We start from the raw sequence: 19,144 nt of genomic DNA on the forward strand, positions 1-19,144 counted from the left end.
GTTTGAATTATACATTTTCTTAGTGTGTAAGAATCCTCCAATTTGCTGGATTACCCCCAAAATAACCGACTCAGTTTATTTTCATCTCATTGAATAACATGTAAGATGCATTTGTGTTATTGAGAGAAGGGTTGATCTTATTTTATGTTTACTGTTACTTCTGATTTTATTCGCCATATGAATAACAGCTTTAAGAATTACTGTTCATGTTCCTCCAAAAAGTTTTTAAACCCAAAACGACACTTTTCAGTGTATAATATGTTTCGCCATGACCTTTGCCATCATTACTACTGTCGGAACAAGTATCATAAACTGAAAAATGTCACTTAGTGTTTAAACATCCTGGTACACAATGTAAGGTAAAGTCTGTGTTCAAGCCTAGTGGTCCATACAGCCGGAGCTTATGCTGGTTTCCGTAGCATTAAGCGACTTGGAGTATTTCTACTCCCCCTGGGTGGGATGCTAGTCTATCGCAGGGTTACCCCCCAGCAGCAAATTCGCCGATACCCATTTATACACCTGGGTGGAAAGAGGCACTGTGAGAGTAAAGTGTCTTGCCCAAGAACACAACGCAGCGCCCCGGCCATGGCTCGAACCTGGGCCATTCGACTCGGAGTCGAGCGCTCTAACCATTAGGCCACCGCGCCTCACACAATGTAAGGGTCAATGCAAGTCTGTTGTTAACATAGACTACAAGAAACAACTGTAGACTGATTACTAAGAACTTTTTATATTTTTATTAATTTTAAAATCAACAAATTTCCACTGCCATACTGGATAAGATTACTGTACAAAATCTACAAAAGGCATCTATTGTCTCCTACGAAGCAGGAGAAGAATTCCCAACAGGAGAGCAAGTCCAGTCATTACATAAATATCCCAATCTTCACCAACAAAATTGGTGAATTTCGAAAAGTTCAGTGAGTCATAATTCTGCAAAACAAGTAAAGAAATATTATTAGTAAAATGCGTGCAAAATGATTGGCTGAAAGCCATGAACTTGGAAAGAAAAACAGTTCTCTGCTGGGCACATTTTTAGGGGAATGGTATATGATTGAACAAATTATTAGAGATCAGTGAACCATATGTTAATTAAAGTTTGTTTTCCTACCTCTTGGACCCACTCCCATGTGAAAAACACACCAAGTTTCAACAGAGCTAGAGAGACAGGCGCCTGGGCATCAGCATTGGTTTGTGCAGCCATATCATAGAACCTTTTAGCAAGATGAATGTCCTGACAAGGCAAAACACAAAATTAGTCAGAAATAAAGACATGACTTTCAATGACTAAAATATGTTTAAATACAACAATACAATGACGATGACAAGTTTTTAAAGAGGTGAGTTCCCACTGTTAAACACATGACATGTAATTATATGCGAGTAGGACTGCAATGTGTGCAGAGCTAGATTGTTGTTGTTATTATTATTATTATTATTATTATTATTATTATTATTTTTCTTTTAGATTATTCTAGATTCTTCTTCTTGTAGATACCTGTCTCATTCCCAGTCCTCTCTCATGCATGTAGCCCAGGTTGAACATAGCTTGGGCACTATGGTGTTCTTCAGTAGCCCGCCTGTAGTGGAATGCCGCTGTTTCATAATCAACCTCTGTTCCATACCCATAATAATGGTAATCACCAACTTTAACTCTTGCTGCTGTGTTTCCTTTGGATAAAAGAAAAAAAAAATTTAGAGTTAATAATCAATGAGTGAACTTCAAAACCAGACTTGCAAGAACTACATTATTCTTCACTCAATTTTGGCATCCCTTGTTGATTAAAAGAACTCGATAATCCTATCTGGGACATGAATCAAGAGCATTTTTTGGATTGCATGCACAACAATTACCTTACTCTGTTGATTCACAAAATGAGCAAGAATAAACTGAGAATTCTCCCAACAAATGTAAAACTTATGTATTTTGGAGACTTTTCTATAACTGTTCCATAACAAGGGATTCTGTCTAACCTTGAGATGCAGCTCTAGTCCAGTACATCAGGGCTCGGGGAAATGTCTCATTCTCCAATATTACAGATGTCAGACCTTTACAGTAACCAATATTAAGGCAATAATAGAATTATTATATAGTCAAGCAATAGCCAGAGGTTCCGACTAGGGAGAAGTGAGTTTCAAATTGTTAAAATAAATAAAGCCTCAGCTTTTGAAGCAACTAGCAAGCGGAAGCAGACAAACATGCACGTACTGGTATCACCATGATAGGCTGCTTAGAGCGGGCAAAACCATTGTTCATGGTGTTTCAGGGGTTTCATTAAGTTTTGAAGTAGGAAGGCATCAAAGAGAGAGTACGTGGGCAGAAAAGAACCGATGAAGCAAACTTCCTTAAGTTCAATTTAAAAGTAGATGGTACTGACTCATTGACTGGTGAGTATCCTGGTACTAGTACCTGGGTCCCACATTCTAATGAGAACCCTGAGTTTGTGGTAATGGAAGACAAACTTACCATGATCAAGAATAAAAGCTACATTGCTTTGTGCAACTTCATAACCCAACTCAGCCAGCATCGCATATTTCAGAAGAGCAGTGTCCACACTGCCAGCACGGTATGCCTCATGGGCCTCCATTAACATCTGAGCTATCCTTCCACGCTCAGCAACATTCTTGAAAAGCTGGTTTGAAAAAAAAAATGCCCAAAATCAAATTTGATGGTAAAATAAACTGACAGTCTAGCAGTCCAGTCACATCATTTCATGATTTTATGAATTTTTTGGCTTTGGTTTATTAGAATGTCAAGCACAATCTAGTTTGCAATTTCATCACAAGAATGCCTTGGGAAATCTTGTCACAAACAACACAACATACACACTAACACAAATGGAATACTAAAAACTGTTGAAGGGAGATTTGACCAAACAGCCCTGAAAGCCATGCATTTTAAAATCCAATTATTTGCACTGATCTGCACAAATTGGTAATTCCAGCTGTACTACATTGTATTCCTTGTTACAGTGTGAAAAATAATTCAAGACACAGAACAAAAATACAACATACCTCTGTTGCTGTATTACAAGACCTTAAGACTCCAGTTCCTGATGCATGCATGACAGCCAGATTGTAAAATGCTAGCACATGACCTAATGTTCAAATAATAAAACAAGAAAACAAAATTCAATCAAGATGTTGTCTCCCTTGCAGTTATTTTTTGGAAAATCATCAATGCAGCCTGTTGCATGACATCCCAAAAACAACTATGAAGGAGACTACAGTAAAAACCCGCGTATAAGAACCTAACATTTAAGAACCTGTTAGGCTAAAATTTCATTTTTAAGCACCCTTCACATAAGAACCATTTTAGGCTAAAATTCTAAAACAGGTTCTTATTTTCAAAAAAGAAAAAATAATCTTCTCAAAAATATAGAATTAAAAAATCTTCTCAAAAATATATTTATAACACAGTCTGTACACATTATAGTTACAGCATAGTTACAAGATTTATTGGGAATTATAGTGAAGGTTACAGTATAGTTTTGATTTTAACAGAATCAGATAAAATAGTATAGTATTTTGCTTACCGAAGCCTCCAAGAATACTGTTATTGGACATTAAAGAGCAGATTATTTAAAAATTCTACTTTATTTCTTGAACAAAAGTTAAGAACCTAATTAAGAACCTAGTAAGCCTAATTTTACACTAAATACCATTTATATAAGAACCTGTTTAGGCTAACTTGAAAAAACCTAGGTTCTTATACGCGGGTTTTTACTGTAATCAACGCGTACATATCAAATTACCATACTGATTGTCTGCAAGTATTTTCTTTATTGATAGTTCTGCGAGTTTGCTGGTACATTCAAATGTTACTCCCAAGTTGGTGATAGATTAGATTTATTTTTCTGTCATCATTTATCTGCTTGACGATGTCTTATAATTGGAAAGAGGAAATAAAAAGTCCATCACTTTTCTTATTTGGAGTAGATTAAAATAATAAAAACTGAGTTTTTTAAGGATAAATCTGCAAGTAGCTGCAAATGTAAGGATTGAGTAAATAGTTTCTTGAAGTGTAACCGGCTTAATTCATGGAAGACCTTCAAGGTGACATTCCTTTGTAGAGGGCTTGGGATGGTTAAAAAACTGAACACATTTATCATTAATTATTTTACAACAAGTATAAAGTCAGTTGTTTGTGAACATCAAAGTTCTTCTTACCAGTTTGCGATGCTAAATTGAAGAACTTGATGGCCATCTTGTAGTCACGTCTAACACCAAGACCATCTGTATTGAACAAACAAAACAAAACTGAGGTTCAAACTGAAGCATTACTGTAGCATGCACTCATGAAAGAAACTAAGAGACAATGGTCACCTAGCTGACTATATTTATACAAGTTTAGATTTTGAACTTACGGTAATACAAGGTGCCCATCTGGAGGTGCCCATCTACCCAACCTTGCTCAGCAGCCATCTTGAAGTACTGGAAGGCTTTCTCATAATTCTAAGGGTTTCAAAAGCAGAACTTTGTCAGTATCTTGAACTTTTGGAGAAAACCACACCGACTCGTAAGAAAGATATCCGTTTACTCTGATCATGACAAATGTAAGCAAAAGTCAGAATGTTATTAATCAAAGGTATGTTACCTTCTCGACTCCTTTGCCAAACATATACATCAAGCCAAGTCCACTTTGTCCAATAGCATTTCCCTGCAGTCACAAACAAAACAAGAATTTTAACATTTGCCTCACTAATGTGGACAACTTTATGAACAACAAAACATCAACAATATATAAACTTACAGCATCTGCTGCCTTCTTAAACCAATTGAATGCTGTCTTGTTATCCTGTTTTACTGCAGTACTTCCCTCAGAATACATCTGTTGAAAAAGCATGTCAGAGTGATTTGTCAGCATTAAATTTCTCCGCACCCTTAACAGAAAGCCTACTATTAATTTTGGTGAATCATGTACCCAATCACACTTCAGACTGACTGTACTGTGTAGCAAACAGGAGTGTTGCCGCTCCCCTAGATCCAATTAGATTTTTGGGTTTAGTTTTTGTTTTCCAATTTAGTTTTTAAAGGAAGGTGTCTATAAAGAAATTCCAAGTCAAATTTCCACTGGTGTCACCATTACTCCTAAAGTTTTCATTTATTTTTTTAGGTCAGGCACATGTAGCTAACCTAGTGTTTAACCTGATACCACCCCCCCCCCTCCCATGCCAAGCCCCTCATTTGGGATCTAGTCCTGGAAGAAGCAATTAACAATACAGTAACCAGAGTTAAGTACAAGCACTTCTCCAATACCCAGGACTGAAGCACTTTACATGTCTTACTTCTGTCGGGCAAAAGACTTTCATGCTCATTTGCCCAGTAGGCAAAGGCCCAGACAAATCTTAATCAAGACTGTAAACAAAGACAAGCATGCAAATGCCCTGAGCAAGTTGCTTGTCTGAAGGGCAACCAGGAATTAAAGTTTTTTCCAAGCCATAAAAAAGGACTATATAGTAAATAACACAACATAGTACAAAACTGTAAAAGAAAATACAGCCACTTATTAGAGTACCTTCCCCAAGTAAGCCATGGCATTTGAATTCCCTGCATCAGCAGCTTGCTGGAGGTATCTGAATGCTCGCTGAAAACGAATGGCGTTTCTCATTAACAGGTTACATTTACATAATAGAAATAATCCTCAATCCAACATTTAAAAAATTATATGTAGATTATAAACTTGTATAAAGATTATTTAAAATAGAGGTGCTGCTTACTGCATGGTCCATGTCAACTCCACGTCCTCCTTGGTAATGTAACTGACCAAGGCCAACCTACAAAAAATGTTTCATTGCAGAAATGATTTCAAATTACATGTATGTAATGCTGCTACTCCAACTATTAATTACAGTAGAACCTCGATTTAACAAACCTCTATTTAACAAAGTCCTCGATATAATGAACGATATTCTTTTCCCCAATGATAGTAAAATATATAGAAAAGAACGTTGATATAACGAAACCTTGTTATAGCGAATGTATTTTGCCAGTCCGTTGGCCCTTCTTTAGATGGAGGTTCCACTGTGGTAGAAACAATAAATTCACATACCTGTGCCTGGACATCCCCCTTATCAGCAAGAAACTGATAATACTGAATAAGATCTTCATCTAGAACAGCACTACTGCCTCCCTATAAAGAATAGCAAAATGTAAAGAGTGATTTGGAAGAAAAAAACCAGTTTATTTAAGTTAATAACTTTTTGTGCTGTTATTACTTCAACGAGGACCACTTATGCAAGAAGATTCAATCATTCACACTACTGAACAAAAACAAAGAACTGAAACTCCAGCTAACACTGGTAGGTTTGGTAATTGCTTTCTCACTGGCCCTCAATTAGAAAGAGAAAAGTACATGCAGAAGTACACAAAAGTTAACACACAGCTTTCCATGTACATAAACTGAAAAAGCAATTCTGTGACTTGTCAGAACTGGGAGAATTCTGATAAACTTAGTGACTTAAAGAAGAGAAACAATGTTCTGTTTTCAAGAAGCACTACGAGTGGGAACTTCAAAAATTTTCCATCACATTGGCAAGGCAATCACACATTATAAACACCAGACACAGCAGACAAACCTGTTCTTCCTCATCTATCAGTCGTATTCTTTGAGAAGCAGAACCTCCTGTCAAGGACACATCTTCTGCAACTACAGTGAACAATGATAGAAAAACTTTTTCTACGTTCAAGCCGGTAAGCCACCTTCATCTACACAGGGGTTTATTAAGTTTTGAAGGGGACCAAAGGAGGTAGGAGGAGAAATTTGTTTTTTTTTTTTTTTTTTTAAGACCCCCGCGCCCCCCTTAACCCGAATTAACCTTTACCCAGCTGCCATTAATCTACACAACTTACCTTTGTTGGACACTCTGCGGTAATAAGTCAGCGCAGACTCACAGTTAGCAGCCACTCCTATTCCTGCCCAGTAACGATAGCCCTAATCAGACAGCGTAAAGAGAAAATAAGTTTGTCTTAGTTTTTTACACCAGAAAAAGATTTGACTGCAAGCAGTTGCTATTTTTCCTCCTTGGATTGATTGAGCAAGAGGTGAAAATGTGAGGAAAAACAGGACATCAGGTCTTCTACCCTGCCTCTGCTTTTCAAACAGCTATTTTTTTCTCCTCTATTTTCACTTTTTTACTTGATGGCCTAGAAGGGAAACTACATGTAGGAACTGCTCACAACTTGAAGATTGACACAAAATACATATTGATATATTTTTTTATTTTGAACAGTATTCAACAACAACAAGAACAACACCAAACACTTCTTACCAAAGCCATCTGTGCCTTGAAGTCCCCTCCTAGGGCAGCAAACATGTAATAAACCAGAGCTTTAGCCTGGCTGGAGTTAACACCAATACCAGTTGCATACAGGAATCCTAGTGTCTGCAATGAGTAAAGCCATTTAGTGTATAGCATTATTTGCGGAAAGAAATGACAATTGGAAAGAAATGATATTAATTGATTAATAGCTAATTACCTGCTGTCCCACTGAGGAACCCTTGCTAGCAAGTTCTGTCAACATTTCCACAGCTTTGGAAATGTTACGAGGCAGATGATCACCAAACTGTCCAAAAATAATAAATAAATAAATAAATAAATATATAAATAAGCACATGTATGCATAAAGGTTTGTTTATGTTAACTTTGCTGTGAGTAGGTCCCTGATTTCCATACTGGGAGGTGAGTCCAGCATGGGGAAAAGAAGATAATGATCACCAACCACTGTCAGGTTTGAATTTACAGTACGTATGTTTGTAAAGTGGCTGACACATTGCCAACAAAACATAAAATTGCCAACACACTACAAACATTCACATGTCCAAAACTCTGCACTCAAAAGAGGAAAAGGTCATCGCTAGAAACTTACCAAATATGATAAAGCAACAAGTTCTTGAGCTTTGGTAAAGTTATGGGTAAAAGCTGCATCTTCCAATAAACTGTATGCTCTGAAAACAGCAAATAAAACGTAAGCAGAGTACGACAAAGTCACGCTCAGTTAGCCAGGCTTGTTAAATAGTTTTTACTGCTGAGCTGGTAATGTTAAATTTCACTAGATTGTTAGGCAAACAGCTATTCAAAGGACAGATTTAACAAATTATTTGAGTATATGAGAGTTAAACTCTTGCTTCTGTTTGACCAACGAATCTTGACAGTGCACTGTGACTGACCCTCACTGAATAATCAAAATAACTTGAAGCTGCTCAATTTTTATGACGGCCAACAAGGGATTTTGCTCATTTGACAAGCACTGTCATAAATTATTAATTTAACTACGTCACAATGCGCGCGACATGTAATAAATACAACAACAATAAAGAAAGAAGACGTTACGTACGTTATTTGTCGTTACAAAAAAATGTGCCGGGACCAGGGGAAAGAAAAGAGGAAGAAGAAAAAAGAAATGGAGATCACCGAGGAGCAGGACACTGCACCCAAGACAAAAGAGGACGGAGACGGACAAGAAATGGAGGCGGGGGCAGCGAAGAGCCGAAAGAGGAGCACTACGGAGAGGAGGAACAAGACAAGCGGCGAGACGACAAGGAGGCGACGGGAACGGAGCCAGAAGAACCGCCCCCGCAAGGGAGACCGCCACAGGGGCGGGAGCGGAAGAGAACCGCCCACCCGGGGGCGACGGGAAGGCAGCCGAGAAGCAGCGGCAACCGGGAGCGGCGAGGGGCGCCACGGTGCCCCCACCCCACCCCAGGGCCGCCACAGGGAGGGGCGGGGGAGAGAGCCCCAGGAGAGGGACGGCGGGCCGAGCGGGGCAGCGCCGCCGGCGCGACGAGGCGGAAGGCAGCAGGGGCGGAGGGCCCAGCGGCGCCCCAGCCCGGAAGGAGCGGCGGCGGGGCGGGCGCCGGAGCGAGAAGGCGGGGACAGAGAAAGGAAAAAAATGGACTCTAAGTGAGTCATCGAGAAGAGAGAAGTGGTGTGACCCGTGGCTGTGGAATAGAGGAGAGAAAGTGGGAGAGGACGAAAAAAAGAAATGTAATGGAACAGGTAAGAAGTCTAGATGTGAAGCAGTAACAGGCTACGGAGCGGGAGGGGGGAGTCGCTGGAGTAGAGTAGCAGCATGGGAGAAGAAGGAAAAAAAAAGGACATTGCGGTGAGGTGAGAAGAAGAAAGAAAGTGGGGGGCGAGAGGGAAGAAGAGAGGCGAGTGAAGATCAGAGTTGCGGAGGGAAGGAGGGGAGAAGGGGAGAAGATCGAAGGACGAGAGGAGAGATGCGGGGCTGTTACAACGAAGATAGAGGGGGGGAAGAATAGTGGGGAAGGAGAAGGAGAGAGAAGGGAGAAAAATAGAATGAGAGGGGAGAAGAAAGATGGAGTGGGAGAAGAGCCAGAATTTAGTGGATCTCTAAGAGAGAAGAGGATAGACTAATGAGATGAGAGAGGCAGAAAAGGGAGAGGGAAGGAAGAAAAAAAAAAGTGAAAGAAGAAAAAAAAGGTGGCTACAAGAAAGATGAGAAGATGGAAGGAACAGATAAGAGAAAGGAGAAGAGAAAAAAGAGGAAAGAGCCTCGACTGCCGAGAAGGAGAAGAGAAAGGAAAAAGGGGAAGAAACCAAGAAAGATTGTGGGGGAGAGTGATAATATGTATTAACTAGAGGCGAAGTATTAAAAAAAAAAAAGTGTTGTTACAACATTAACAGTTGTAACAAGCACAAGGTCAATTCCACACATTATTTCAATAATAATTAATTAACAGAATTACAGCTATTTACACATTCAGAAACAACAACACTTAATACATACTTCTTGTAATTAGGCTTTGTTTGGTTCAGCAGAGCAGAGGCATCTTGGTAAAGTAATTGGCCAACTTCTTCTAAACAAGTTTACAAGACAAAATGATATTAATACTTTAATACCAATACAATGGAGCTTGGCCTTATGGCACCTTGTTAATTGCACTAAACCTGTTTAGTAACTTGGTAATAAAAGGCATACAAAAACCTACCCTTAAGATCTTGATTTTCTTTCTTGATTTCTTGATTTTGTTCTAGTAAAAGGAAGTGATCGAAATTACATGTTTTTTTTTTCATTATTTGCTCATAATACAGATGTACATGTGTGGCCATAAAATGCAATGATATTCATTAAACCATCAAGAAGTCAAATATGATGTTTTCTTTATTGTTTTCTTCTTAAAAACCTAGGTAATGAGCAACAATAACTATTATAATAGTGTACACCTTTTTTTAAATAAAATTTAATCTCCCTTTTGTTGATATGAAATGTACAGTAACAGTAGCACATTCACAATGCTGTTTTCTACATGAATGTATGTACATGAACCTTACAGGGTATGTAACAACATGACTTCATACATCCATTCAACATCATTACAAAAGCATGGTTACCCAGGCTGCCTCCATTATCTATTCCAAAGGGTTGCCGTTTTACTGAAATAGTAGATCAACTGACTGAAGGTTCAGTCAAACTGTTCATGTACATGTATAGCCTGAATAACAGAGGTCTCTCCTCACATACAGAATTCTTCCCCCCTCCTAGAGAGATGTTTAATATTCACCCTAATGATGTAGCTCTACAATGATCTGTGTGGTGTATCTGATTAGTTGTTGATCAAGTGCATGAAAATTCAAAATCAGGCAACAACTAGTCATTGAGAGACAACACAGAGATCTTTCCAGAGCTACCACTTACATGGCAGTATGTACCGGTACATCCCAAGAAGGAACTTTTTTAAGGTTGAATCTAAAAAGTCTTCAGGGAAGGATTAACACACAACAAAGGAGGTCTGTAACTTATGTAACATGTAACTTGGGTGACATGAACCACTTACCTTTAAGCTGCTTGATCTCTTCTTGTAACTCCTCTTGTTCTTTGACTTTACTATCATATTCTTCATCACCAAAATCTTCGGATTCATCTAAAGGCTTTTCTGTCATTTTCCATGACTCAATGCTATCAGCCTCTTGTTCATTATAATCTTTTCCACTGTCCAACTCATCCGAATCTTCTGTCCCTTCTAAAGGTTCATCATCGTCCAACTCTTCATCCATGTCTTCGTCGTATGGTTCATCATCATCGCCATAATCATCCTCGTCATCCCACTCATCCATTTCCTCATGTTCAACTGTTTTCTTTTTACCCCGACCTTTCTTTAACTTTGATTTCTTTTTACCACTTTGCGATGTTTTCTTTTTTTCTTTCACCTCTTCATTTTCTAAATGTTCAGTAGCTTCTGAACCAGTATCTAATTTGTCATCTTTAGTTATTTGACTGTCTTGATGAGCGGTGCCCTCTGTTTTCTTTTCCTGTTTATCAGTTTCATCACTCAACTTTTTCAAATCCAATTGTTCATCAGATTTAGAATTTTCTTCTTTAATGTGTTCATCGCTTGAATGTACATGTAAAAATTCTTGACTATCTACATCCTCAGTTTTCTGAGAAGAATCACTTTGAGGGGCATCATTAACATTTTCTCTGTCAGATGCTTCCTGTTTACTGGTAGTTTGAACATCCTCCTCTATATTTGTTTGATCGTCTTTATGACTGTCTTGTTTCGCAGCATGTTTTTCAGACTGTTGTTGAAGATTTTGAACCTCTTTTGCAAGCTCCTCAGTCCATGAGTTGAAATTATCAGTTTGTTCATTTAAAGTTTCTTGATCGGTTGGTTTATTATCTTGCACCGACTCTTTTATGTTAGCCTCCTGAAAGACAAGAGAGAGTTCAAAATTAATCTTATTTGTGCCTGTTTGCTGAAAATGAACAAAGAGAGAGACAACCCTAAGAGCCTGAATTAATTGCCAATTGGTAGGTAACATAGATCAAGTCGGACCAACATCTCCTTACAGATCTCCTCACCATACCCACCCCATGGAAGGTCACTGGTAATTCTGAGGGGTTGAGAGGTCTTGAAAGCCAATTTTTTTAAGAAAGTATGGAACTTAACTGGAATTTCCAGAGGGGTTGGGGGAGTCAAACAAAAAACCTTCTGTGGGATGGGTATGGACAATTTCTAGAACAACACATTTTTTCTGGGCTATAATATGTTTTTATTAATAGTGAGATCGTGCAGAGAAAGCAAACTGCATCATCAACATCGTAGTCATCATCATCATCATCATTATTACCATGGTATCCGGTCACCTCGCCACCAGGGAATCTCGCCATCCAACTACACACAAGCAATTGAGAGAGACAGGGGTCATAGTACAATGCTTTTGCAACTTTCGCATTTTTCTTCCAGCCTTTTCTAAGGTTTGCATGCTTATGAAATGCAGTGCACGCTAAAATTAAAAGCATTTTAATAAAATACAAAGTACAGGACAAAATAATTTTTGTTTACCTCATTTGGTGCGTTGGGTATGCTGTTCTCTGGATTGTTATTTACGACTTCCTCACCTTTAAAAACAAAATTATTATTCTTTTTTAATTTAGAGAGAAGCTTGCTCCATTTAGCTTCACAGAACTTAGAACATGTACGACAAAAAATATTAAAACAAAGTGCTTTTGATGTAAGCTTATACTCACCAAATCCTTTCTCTGTCAAAATTATAACAACGCTATAAAATGTCAGGGTCCTCCAAAAAACTCTTCTTGAAAAAATAAAGCGCATTGTACCCCCTTCTGTCAGCTGATAACAATAAATACAATCCTAACTACAGTATAAGTCAGCCAGGCATATTTTTATCCTGCAGACTTGGGGAAATTCTTGAAAAATACGTGTGTTTATGTCATTTCGTTCCTGCATACAAGAACAGTGAACCAAACGATGCCACGTAAGGACGCCATTGCGCATGTTCTTGAAACAGCGGTGTGAAATCACGTGATGTTCAGTGGTCATTCCCCTGGTAATCATATGACAGGTGAACATGGCGGAAAGCCGGTCCGATCCGAATTTTAGAACTTTTATTGTTTCACAAACTTCTACAAAGCTCTTAAAATGAAACGAGCGTTATGCCAGACGCTTTGGAAGCTTCTCCAGAGGCAGACATACACGTGTTTGTCATCGCGGTACGGGATATGGCTGTGCATTGGTGGTCTGTTGCTCACATTAATCTCAGCTTTCCAGTTTGGAGAAGTTGTTCTTGAATGGAGCATGCAAAAGTATGCTGTCAGGTTTAATGCCTATCATGATAACATTCTTGGCAATTCATATCAGAACAGGCTTTGTCTTCCGTTACCGATTGACATTGTTTACACATGGGTAAACGGAAGCGATCCAAAGTTGCTTGCAGACTTGGAGAAACTCAAACTGGAAATGGAACTTGAACAAAATAGAACCACATTGAAAGAAATAGCAAAGTTGAGAAGCGAAACAAACGCTACAGACGAAGAAATTGCTAGGATAATTTCGCAGAGAGCTTTGAACTCCAAGAAGGAAAAGAAAGCGAAAGGAGCAGTTGGGAAAGCGGACGAGAAATTAGAAGATTCTCGATGCCCGTTTGAAAATTGTGTTCCCGCTTTTAGTGTTATTGTAGAAAACGGTTTCCCAGGAGATTTACAGCTTTCTCAAGTACGTGGGATCGATTCATCGTTTGCTAAAGCTACTAGGTATTTTAATTTAACCACACCGGGTGCAACTAAAGAACACGTGAGTGTAATTCAATTTCCCGGCAAAAGTGAGACTAACGAAGCTCTGAAAGTTAAAATCAGATGGCAAGATAAGAGCTTTCGAAGCAAGGAAGGTTATTTTACGAGTGATGCAACTAGACCTACAGCAGTGAGAAGCGACACCGAAGTAATGATCATGAACTTAAAAGGGGCAAATGAAGTGGAAAAGGTCAAGAAAGAATTAAAAGACCAATTTGGAGATAAACTTGATAATGTGATTTTCCATGCTGATAAACTAATTGGTATAGCATACTTCTCAGATAAGACTTCAGCATCTTCTGCTCTTAAATCAAGTTTGTCTGTTAATGGAAAAACTCTAAAGTTAGCTCCAGCCCTGTTGATTTGGGCTTCATTCTTCGCAAGCCATAGCACAGATGACACAAAAGAAGACGCTGATATCTCTGCGAGCCGATTTGCAGACAATGAGGAGCTAAAATACTCTCTCCGTTCAGTTGAAAAACATGCACCATGGGTTAGAAACATTTTTATTGTTACAAATGGCCAAATACCATCTTGGCTTAATTTAGACAATCCTCGACTTCAAATAATTACACACGAAGACCTTTTTCTTAACAAAAGCCACCTTCCGACGTTTAGTTCTCCGGCTATAGAGTCACATCTTCATCGAATCCCTGGGTTGTCGCCAAAGTTTGTATACCTTAATGATGATGTCATGTTTGCTGATGATGTGTGGCCTGACGACTTCTATACCCATGCAAATGGACAGAAAATATATTTAACATGGCCAGTGCCGAACTGTAACGAGGGCTGTCCTTCCTCTTGGGTAAATGACAAGTATTGTGACAAAGCTTGCAATGTTTCAGAGTGCGACTGGGACGGCGGAGACTGTCTTGGTGTTAAGCGCAAGACACAGTTTAATTATCAAGGTTGGCAGAGTCAGCAGCACTCTAGTTTTCGCATTCATTATTGTTCCCCAGGTTGCGCAGATACCTGGGTAGGAGATCGTTACTGCGATGTAACTTGCAATGTTGCGCAGTGTGGCTTTGATGCAGGTGACTGCGGAGTTGCGCAGTTTGGTGAGTTGCATCATATAGACGTTGATGAAAAAACACAGACAGTTAATATCCCTCGAGGTATATCAGTGTTGTATTTCAACATTTCAAAAGTGTTTGGTGAAGGGAAGGTAACTTCTGGGGAGTATTCTGAAACCCAATGTGTGCGATCTGCTACAGTGGCCCAAAAATACAAAGTTTTTACTCTGACTCTACGAGCAAACTGTACTTCTGCAGGTGTTAACTTCAAGATTGAAGGATTTAGGGACAAGAATGAGACAAATAAAGCGGTCATCAAATTTAATGCGACAATAGATACAACACCAGCAAAAGAGATCAAGACAGTTCCTCTCACAACTCCAAAACCCATCAAGTCGACAACATCACAAGTGCCTGTTACACAATCAGTGAATGAACCAAAACTTCCACGGACTATTTACCCAATCAGAATTCAGAATGCCAACCAATCCTTTAATTACTGGGTAGTTGCTAATGAGTCTGTCCATCCTCCAACATGGCTACCCTTAACAAACCAAGAATATGATATACCTTGGATTTCAAATGACACAGTTTTACCAGAACACGTTCAAAATGCACTGGCAAATGTAGAGAAAAGTTACAAGGATGGTGACTTGACAGAAAAAGGCTATGCTAGAAAGAAGGCCAAGATTTTGCGTGACTTTCTTACGATAGTTGCAACTGAACCAGCTCGTATGCAAGTTGCCATGTTAACATCACCGTTACCTGAAACAGAAGTACAGGTTACAGTTCCCACAAAGTTGCAAAAACAGGTTAGTAGTGCAAATCATTAAGTGTATTAATTAGTTTCCAATGAACAGAACAAAGGAGATTCTCCTAAACAAATTTAAGTATCCTTGGCTAGTACAATAGTTACTGTGACATTCCAAGCAGCTGTGGTAAAAGCTCTTACTTTGGAGGTCTCCTCGCCCTACCCTTAATGCTAAATTTTTGAAGTGGCTAATAAATATGATGATATGATGATGATGATGGTGAAGATGGTGAAAATTTAAATGTAAGCCCCCAGGGGCTTATTTCTTATTTTAGACCTTCAGACGGGGGTGGAGGGGGGTTAAAAGTGATGGGGCTTATTTCAAATCATATATCAGCTAGGGATATAATAGAAAGCAAGTGGTTTTTTGTGTTGGTTTTTTTTTTTTCATGGAAAGAATGCTATCATGTACATTATGTAGCTACAGTGTTTTTTTCCTCTTTGTTTTGCAGGAAAAAGGGAATAAAAGAGAAGCAGATAAGACTTCTGAACATGTGGGAAATCACAAAGCAGAATCACATGTGAGCCAAAGGAAACTGTTGTCATTAGAGATGTCAGAAATAGCATCGGTATTTGACAAAATAGGCATGCAGGAAGATCAGAATCACAATGACAATGTAGAGCAGAAACCCTCAGAAGATGACCTCTTTTTAGCCGACTGGATTGCAAATACTAAACAAAAACAGTTGTCCTATGAAAATGACCAGGCCGAGAGTAACAGGCAATGGGAAGATCGCTATGGTCACTCTTCACCTCAAATAATGCAAAACACAGCAAGTTTTCTTCCTTGGGAAAGACGTCGAACTTTTGATCAGCTTCAAAAAATTTATGAGCAATGGAAACGTTCACAGGAGTTCACAAATTATCATTTACCTGGTAGAAAATTGATGGACACTTTCGCAGATTCATTGCTTCATGTTCATAGGATTTATAACCGCAAGTTTGGGTACATGGGAAGAAAAGTTCCTGCCCATATGCCGCATATGATTGATGTGAAGATTATGGAAGAGTTACAAGCCCTTTTACCAGAAGAATTTGACAAAACATCTTCACACAAGCTTCGAAGCTCAGACGACATGCAGTTTGCATTCTCTTACAACTACTTTGTGGTTGGACAGAAGAAATTTGCAAATGTTACAGAGTTCTTTACTGAACTGGATGCTGATCATTCAGGTTTGGATGAGTTTCTAGTAGGGGGGGGGGCAATATTTGATTGAAGTTTTACCAAAACTAATGAATTGCTATGTTAACAGTAGGGCTGGGAATCTTTTCCACGTCTCATCTCCTTTTAAATATAGCTGGTACTTTTAAAAACTAGCTGGTACTACATTGTATGTTACTTCAATGCGGGTCATAAGTGTTTGGACTCTTAGCACAATTCTAGGGAAATTGACCACTAGCCTCTCTTCCCCCAAACAAAAAATTTTTTTTTTTTGGGTGTTGAGAATTGACTGTCCCATACATCGATATTATGACTTATTATTCAACACATGCGCGCGCTGCCCATATATGGTCAAAATGTTAACGTTATCTGTCATCTGGCGTACATAACAGATATCCTGCGATATATGTAGGTTGCGAAGATTCGTCCGAAATCTTGTAAAGCGCTTTATAATTACAGTTTTTCTACCTGCAAAATGTGTTTCGTTGACAATTTGTTGAATAATAAAACAATTATCCTGCTCAATCTTGCGGAATATCGTCTGATTTTAGCCAACTCGGCCTACGGCCTCGTCGGCTAAGTATCAGGCGATATTCCGCGCGATTTCGCAGGATAATTGTTAAATATACGTTGAAATGCCAACATTGCTTGGGGAAAGGATGGTTAAAAGAAAATAATCAGCACTGAAAAACCATTCTAACTTTTACAAGGAATGTAGTACAAAAAATATTTTATTTTATTTTCAGGAATACTGTCAGACAGAGAGCTGCGCACCTTGGCAACACGGCTATACACATTGCCACTGGACTTAAATGACCTGAATTCTCTTGAGCAAACCCTGTTGAAGTGCGACAACAGAACCATGCCTGAAACGAATGCAACTGATCCTAGCCACCACCCAGTACTGCCGCAGGTTACATTAGAGTTCCTTCAGAGATGCGATCCTTTGTTAAAACTGTTGAATGATTCTTTCAAGGATGCTACAAAGTACAAGTACGAAACTCTTGGAGATGAAGATGTCGCATTTCACATGATTCGCGATAATGCATCGGCTGTACTGCAGCAGTTAGATGCTATCAGAGGAAAGAAGAAAAAGTTTGTCTGCTTGAATGATAACATCGACCACAGCAAGAAGGATGCAGAACTCATCAAAGCCCTGCTGGTGGATTTTTACGAGTCTTTATTCCCTATTCCTTCTCAGTTTGAACTGCCTCGCGAATACAGAAACAGATTTCTTTATGTGAGTGAACTGAACGAATTTATGAAAGAAAAAGAGATCATCAAATTTTGGACAAACATTTTCTTAGTGATTTTAGTTTTAGTTGCATTTTTTTCCATTTTTCCAGGTGTTTTGTTTTACTTAGCCCAACTATTGTGTCCTTTGAGAAGACTTTTTTCTTTATTTCAAAGGAACAGTTCCTCTCCTACTTCACGTCTTATGACTGTTTAGGATATATGAAATTTTTGCAAAATACACATGGGGCTCCCATTTTAAATTACAATCTTACTTATGTTGTTGTACATATATCTGTTGGACATGTGGACATAATTTGCAGTGCTGCACCCCATACTTGCCGACAGCTAATATTCAGCATACATGTATTTCAAAATGGTCATTGTACAAGCATGTGGAAGCCCCATGTGCAGTGAGAATAGCTTTTAAATATATTGTTATTTAATTATATGTAATTATATAGTAAAGGGTCCATCTCAGGCAGTTTGCATTGTAGCTGTTTATGTTGTTACATGTATCATTTAGGGAACTCTATCATTCATCAGACAACATGAAGGAGTAAGAAAAGCTAAAATGTTAACATAGCATCTGTAAATGTCACTTTTGCAAGGAACCATTTCCAGGTGTACCGAAAATGGCTGCCAATAGCTGCTCAGAAAATAAAGCATACATTTGTTGAGGAGGGTCCTTTAAGTAATTTTTCAAATAACATGTGAATTGCATGTTCTGGTTTCCCACCTTGTTCAGCATGCCAAGTTCAATAAATGTTTCCAGTATGTGAAAAATATACATGTTAAAACAGTACTACATGAAAGTGCTGTTGAATTGCTTTTATTTGAATGGGCATGCACTAGGTTTTCTGAATAAAGAGACATGAGTGGCACCTTAGAACTGGTATAAAAATTAATAGGTGAAAGTTCCAGTCGAAATCTTATTAAGTTGTGCTACTACATTTTTTAAAAATACATGGAACAAACTAAAATTTCTGCAGTTTGCTAGTGACAGCTTCTGTTGTTCTTGATCATTTTTTTTACAAAATAATTTTATTATAACAACATTTTTGTGTCAGATTTTGTGCTAGCAGAAGAAGGAATTAATCATCTGCAGTTTTGCTCAAAATTATTTATAGCAAGATCAATAACAAAATTTTAGTTTAGCCAAATGTTGGACAGGTGTAATTATTTATCCTGAATTTATTCAGACAAGAAAATTTTCTTGGTGCACCAAATATGATGAGCTTCCCTAACTTTATTGTTTACATACATTTTGCCTAATTTGCTCAATAAAGAAAATAAACCAATAAACAACTGAAAGAAAACCTTCTTGTATTTCATGCAGTCTTTCCTGGGTGAAAAATTCCATTCTGA

The 19,144-nt window shown here is 38.5% G+C and overlaps 2 protein-coding genes across 2 annotated transcripts; one reads left to right on the top strand and one right to left on the bottom strand.

The window, feature by feature from the left end:
* Window positions 1-714: 714 nt before the first annotated feature.
* LOC144635791 (protein sel-1 homolog 1-like) lies at window positions 715-12,755 on the bottom strand. Its single transcript, XM_078494890.1, has 23 exons — window positions 12,496-12,755; window positions 12,311-12,366; window positions 10,802-11,672; window positions 9,956-9,997; window positions 9,754-9,823; window positions 7,870-7,948; window positions 7,480-7,566; window positions 7,272-7,385; window positions 6,853-6,934; window positions 6,579-6,649; window positions 6,053-6,133; window positions 5,721-5,777; window positions 5,519-5,587; window positions 4,754-4,831; window positions 4,598-4,660; window positions 4,368-4,455; window positions 4,171-4,236; window positions 3,016-3,098; window positions 2,468-2,633; window positions 1,975-2,049; window positions 1,499-1,671; window positions 1,112-1,234; window positions 715-933 (listed from the first exon to the last, which is right to left on the bottom strand). The coding sequence occupies exons 1-23, from the start codon at window positions 12,578-12,580 to the stop codon at window positions 811-813; spliced, it is 2,802 nt and encodes a 933-aa protein (XP_078351016.1). The 5' UTR covers window positions 12,581-12,755; the 3' UTR covers window positions 715-810.
* A 71-nt stretch (window positions 12,756-12,826) lies between these two features.
* LOC144635784 (N-acetylglucosamine-1-phosphotransferase subunits alpha/beta-like) lies at window positions 12,827-18,746 on the top strand. The gene is made up of 3 exons (XM_078494884.1): window positions 12,827-15,382; window positions 15,834-16,554; window positions 17,290-18,746. The coding sequence occupies exons 1-3, from the start codon at window positions 12,908-12,910 to the stop codon at window positions 17,991-17,993; spliced, it is 3,900 nt and encodes a 1,299-aa protein (XP_078351010.1). The 5' UTR covers window positions 12,827-12,907; the 3' UTR covers window positions 17,994-18,746.
* The last annotated feature ends 398 nt before the right edge of the window (window positions 18,747-19,144 follow it).

Source organism: Oculina patagonica, chromosome 13, assembly GCF_052425735.1.
Source record: "Oculina patagonica isolate OP01 chromosome 13, crgOcupat, whole genome shotgun sequence".
In the NCBI taxonomy this organism is placed as follows: Eukaryota; Metazoa; Cnidaria; class Anthozoa; order Scleractinia; family Oculinidae; genus Oculina; species Oculina patagonica.

Coding starts and splice junctions, on each gene's coding strand:
- LOC144635791 (XM_078494890.1), bottom strand. CDS start 12,580: ATGCGCTTTATTTTTTCAAGAAGAGTTTTTTGGAGGACCCTGACATTT. Junction 11,673..12,310: donor TACCCAACGCACCAAATGAG/GTAAACAAAAAT, acceptor CTTGTCTTTCAG/GAGGCTAACATAAAAGAGTC. Junction 9,824..9,955: donor AGAAAATCAAGATCTTAAGG/GTAGGTTTTTGT, acceptor AAACTTGTTTAG/AAGAAGTTGGCCAATTACTT.
- LOC144635784 (XM_078494884.1), top strand. CDS start 12,908: ATGAAACGAGCGTTATGCCAGACGCTTTGGAAGCTTCTCCAGAGGCAG. Junction 15,383..15,833: donor CCACAAAGTTGCAAAAACAG/GTTAGTAGTGCA, acceptor TTTGTTTTGCAG/GAAAAAGGGAATAAAAGAGA. Junction 16,555..17,289: donor ACTGGATGCTGATCATTCAG/GTTTGGATGAGT, acceptor TTTTATTTTCAG/GAATACTGTCAGACAGAGAG.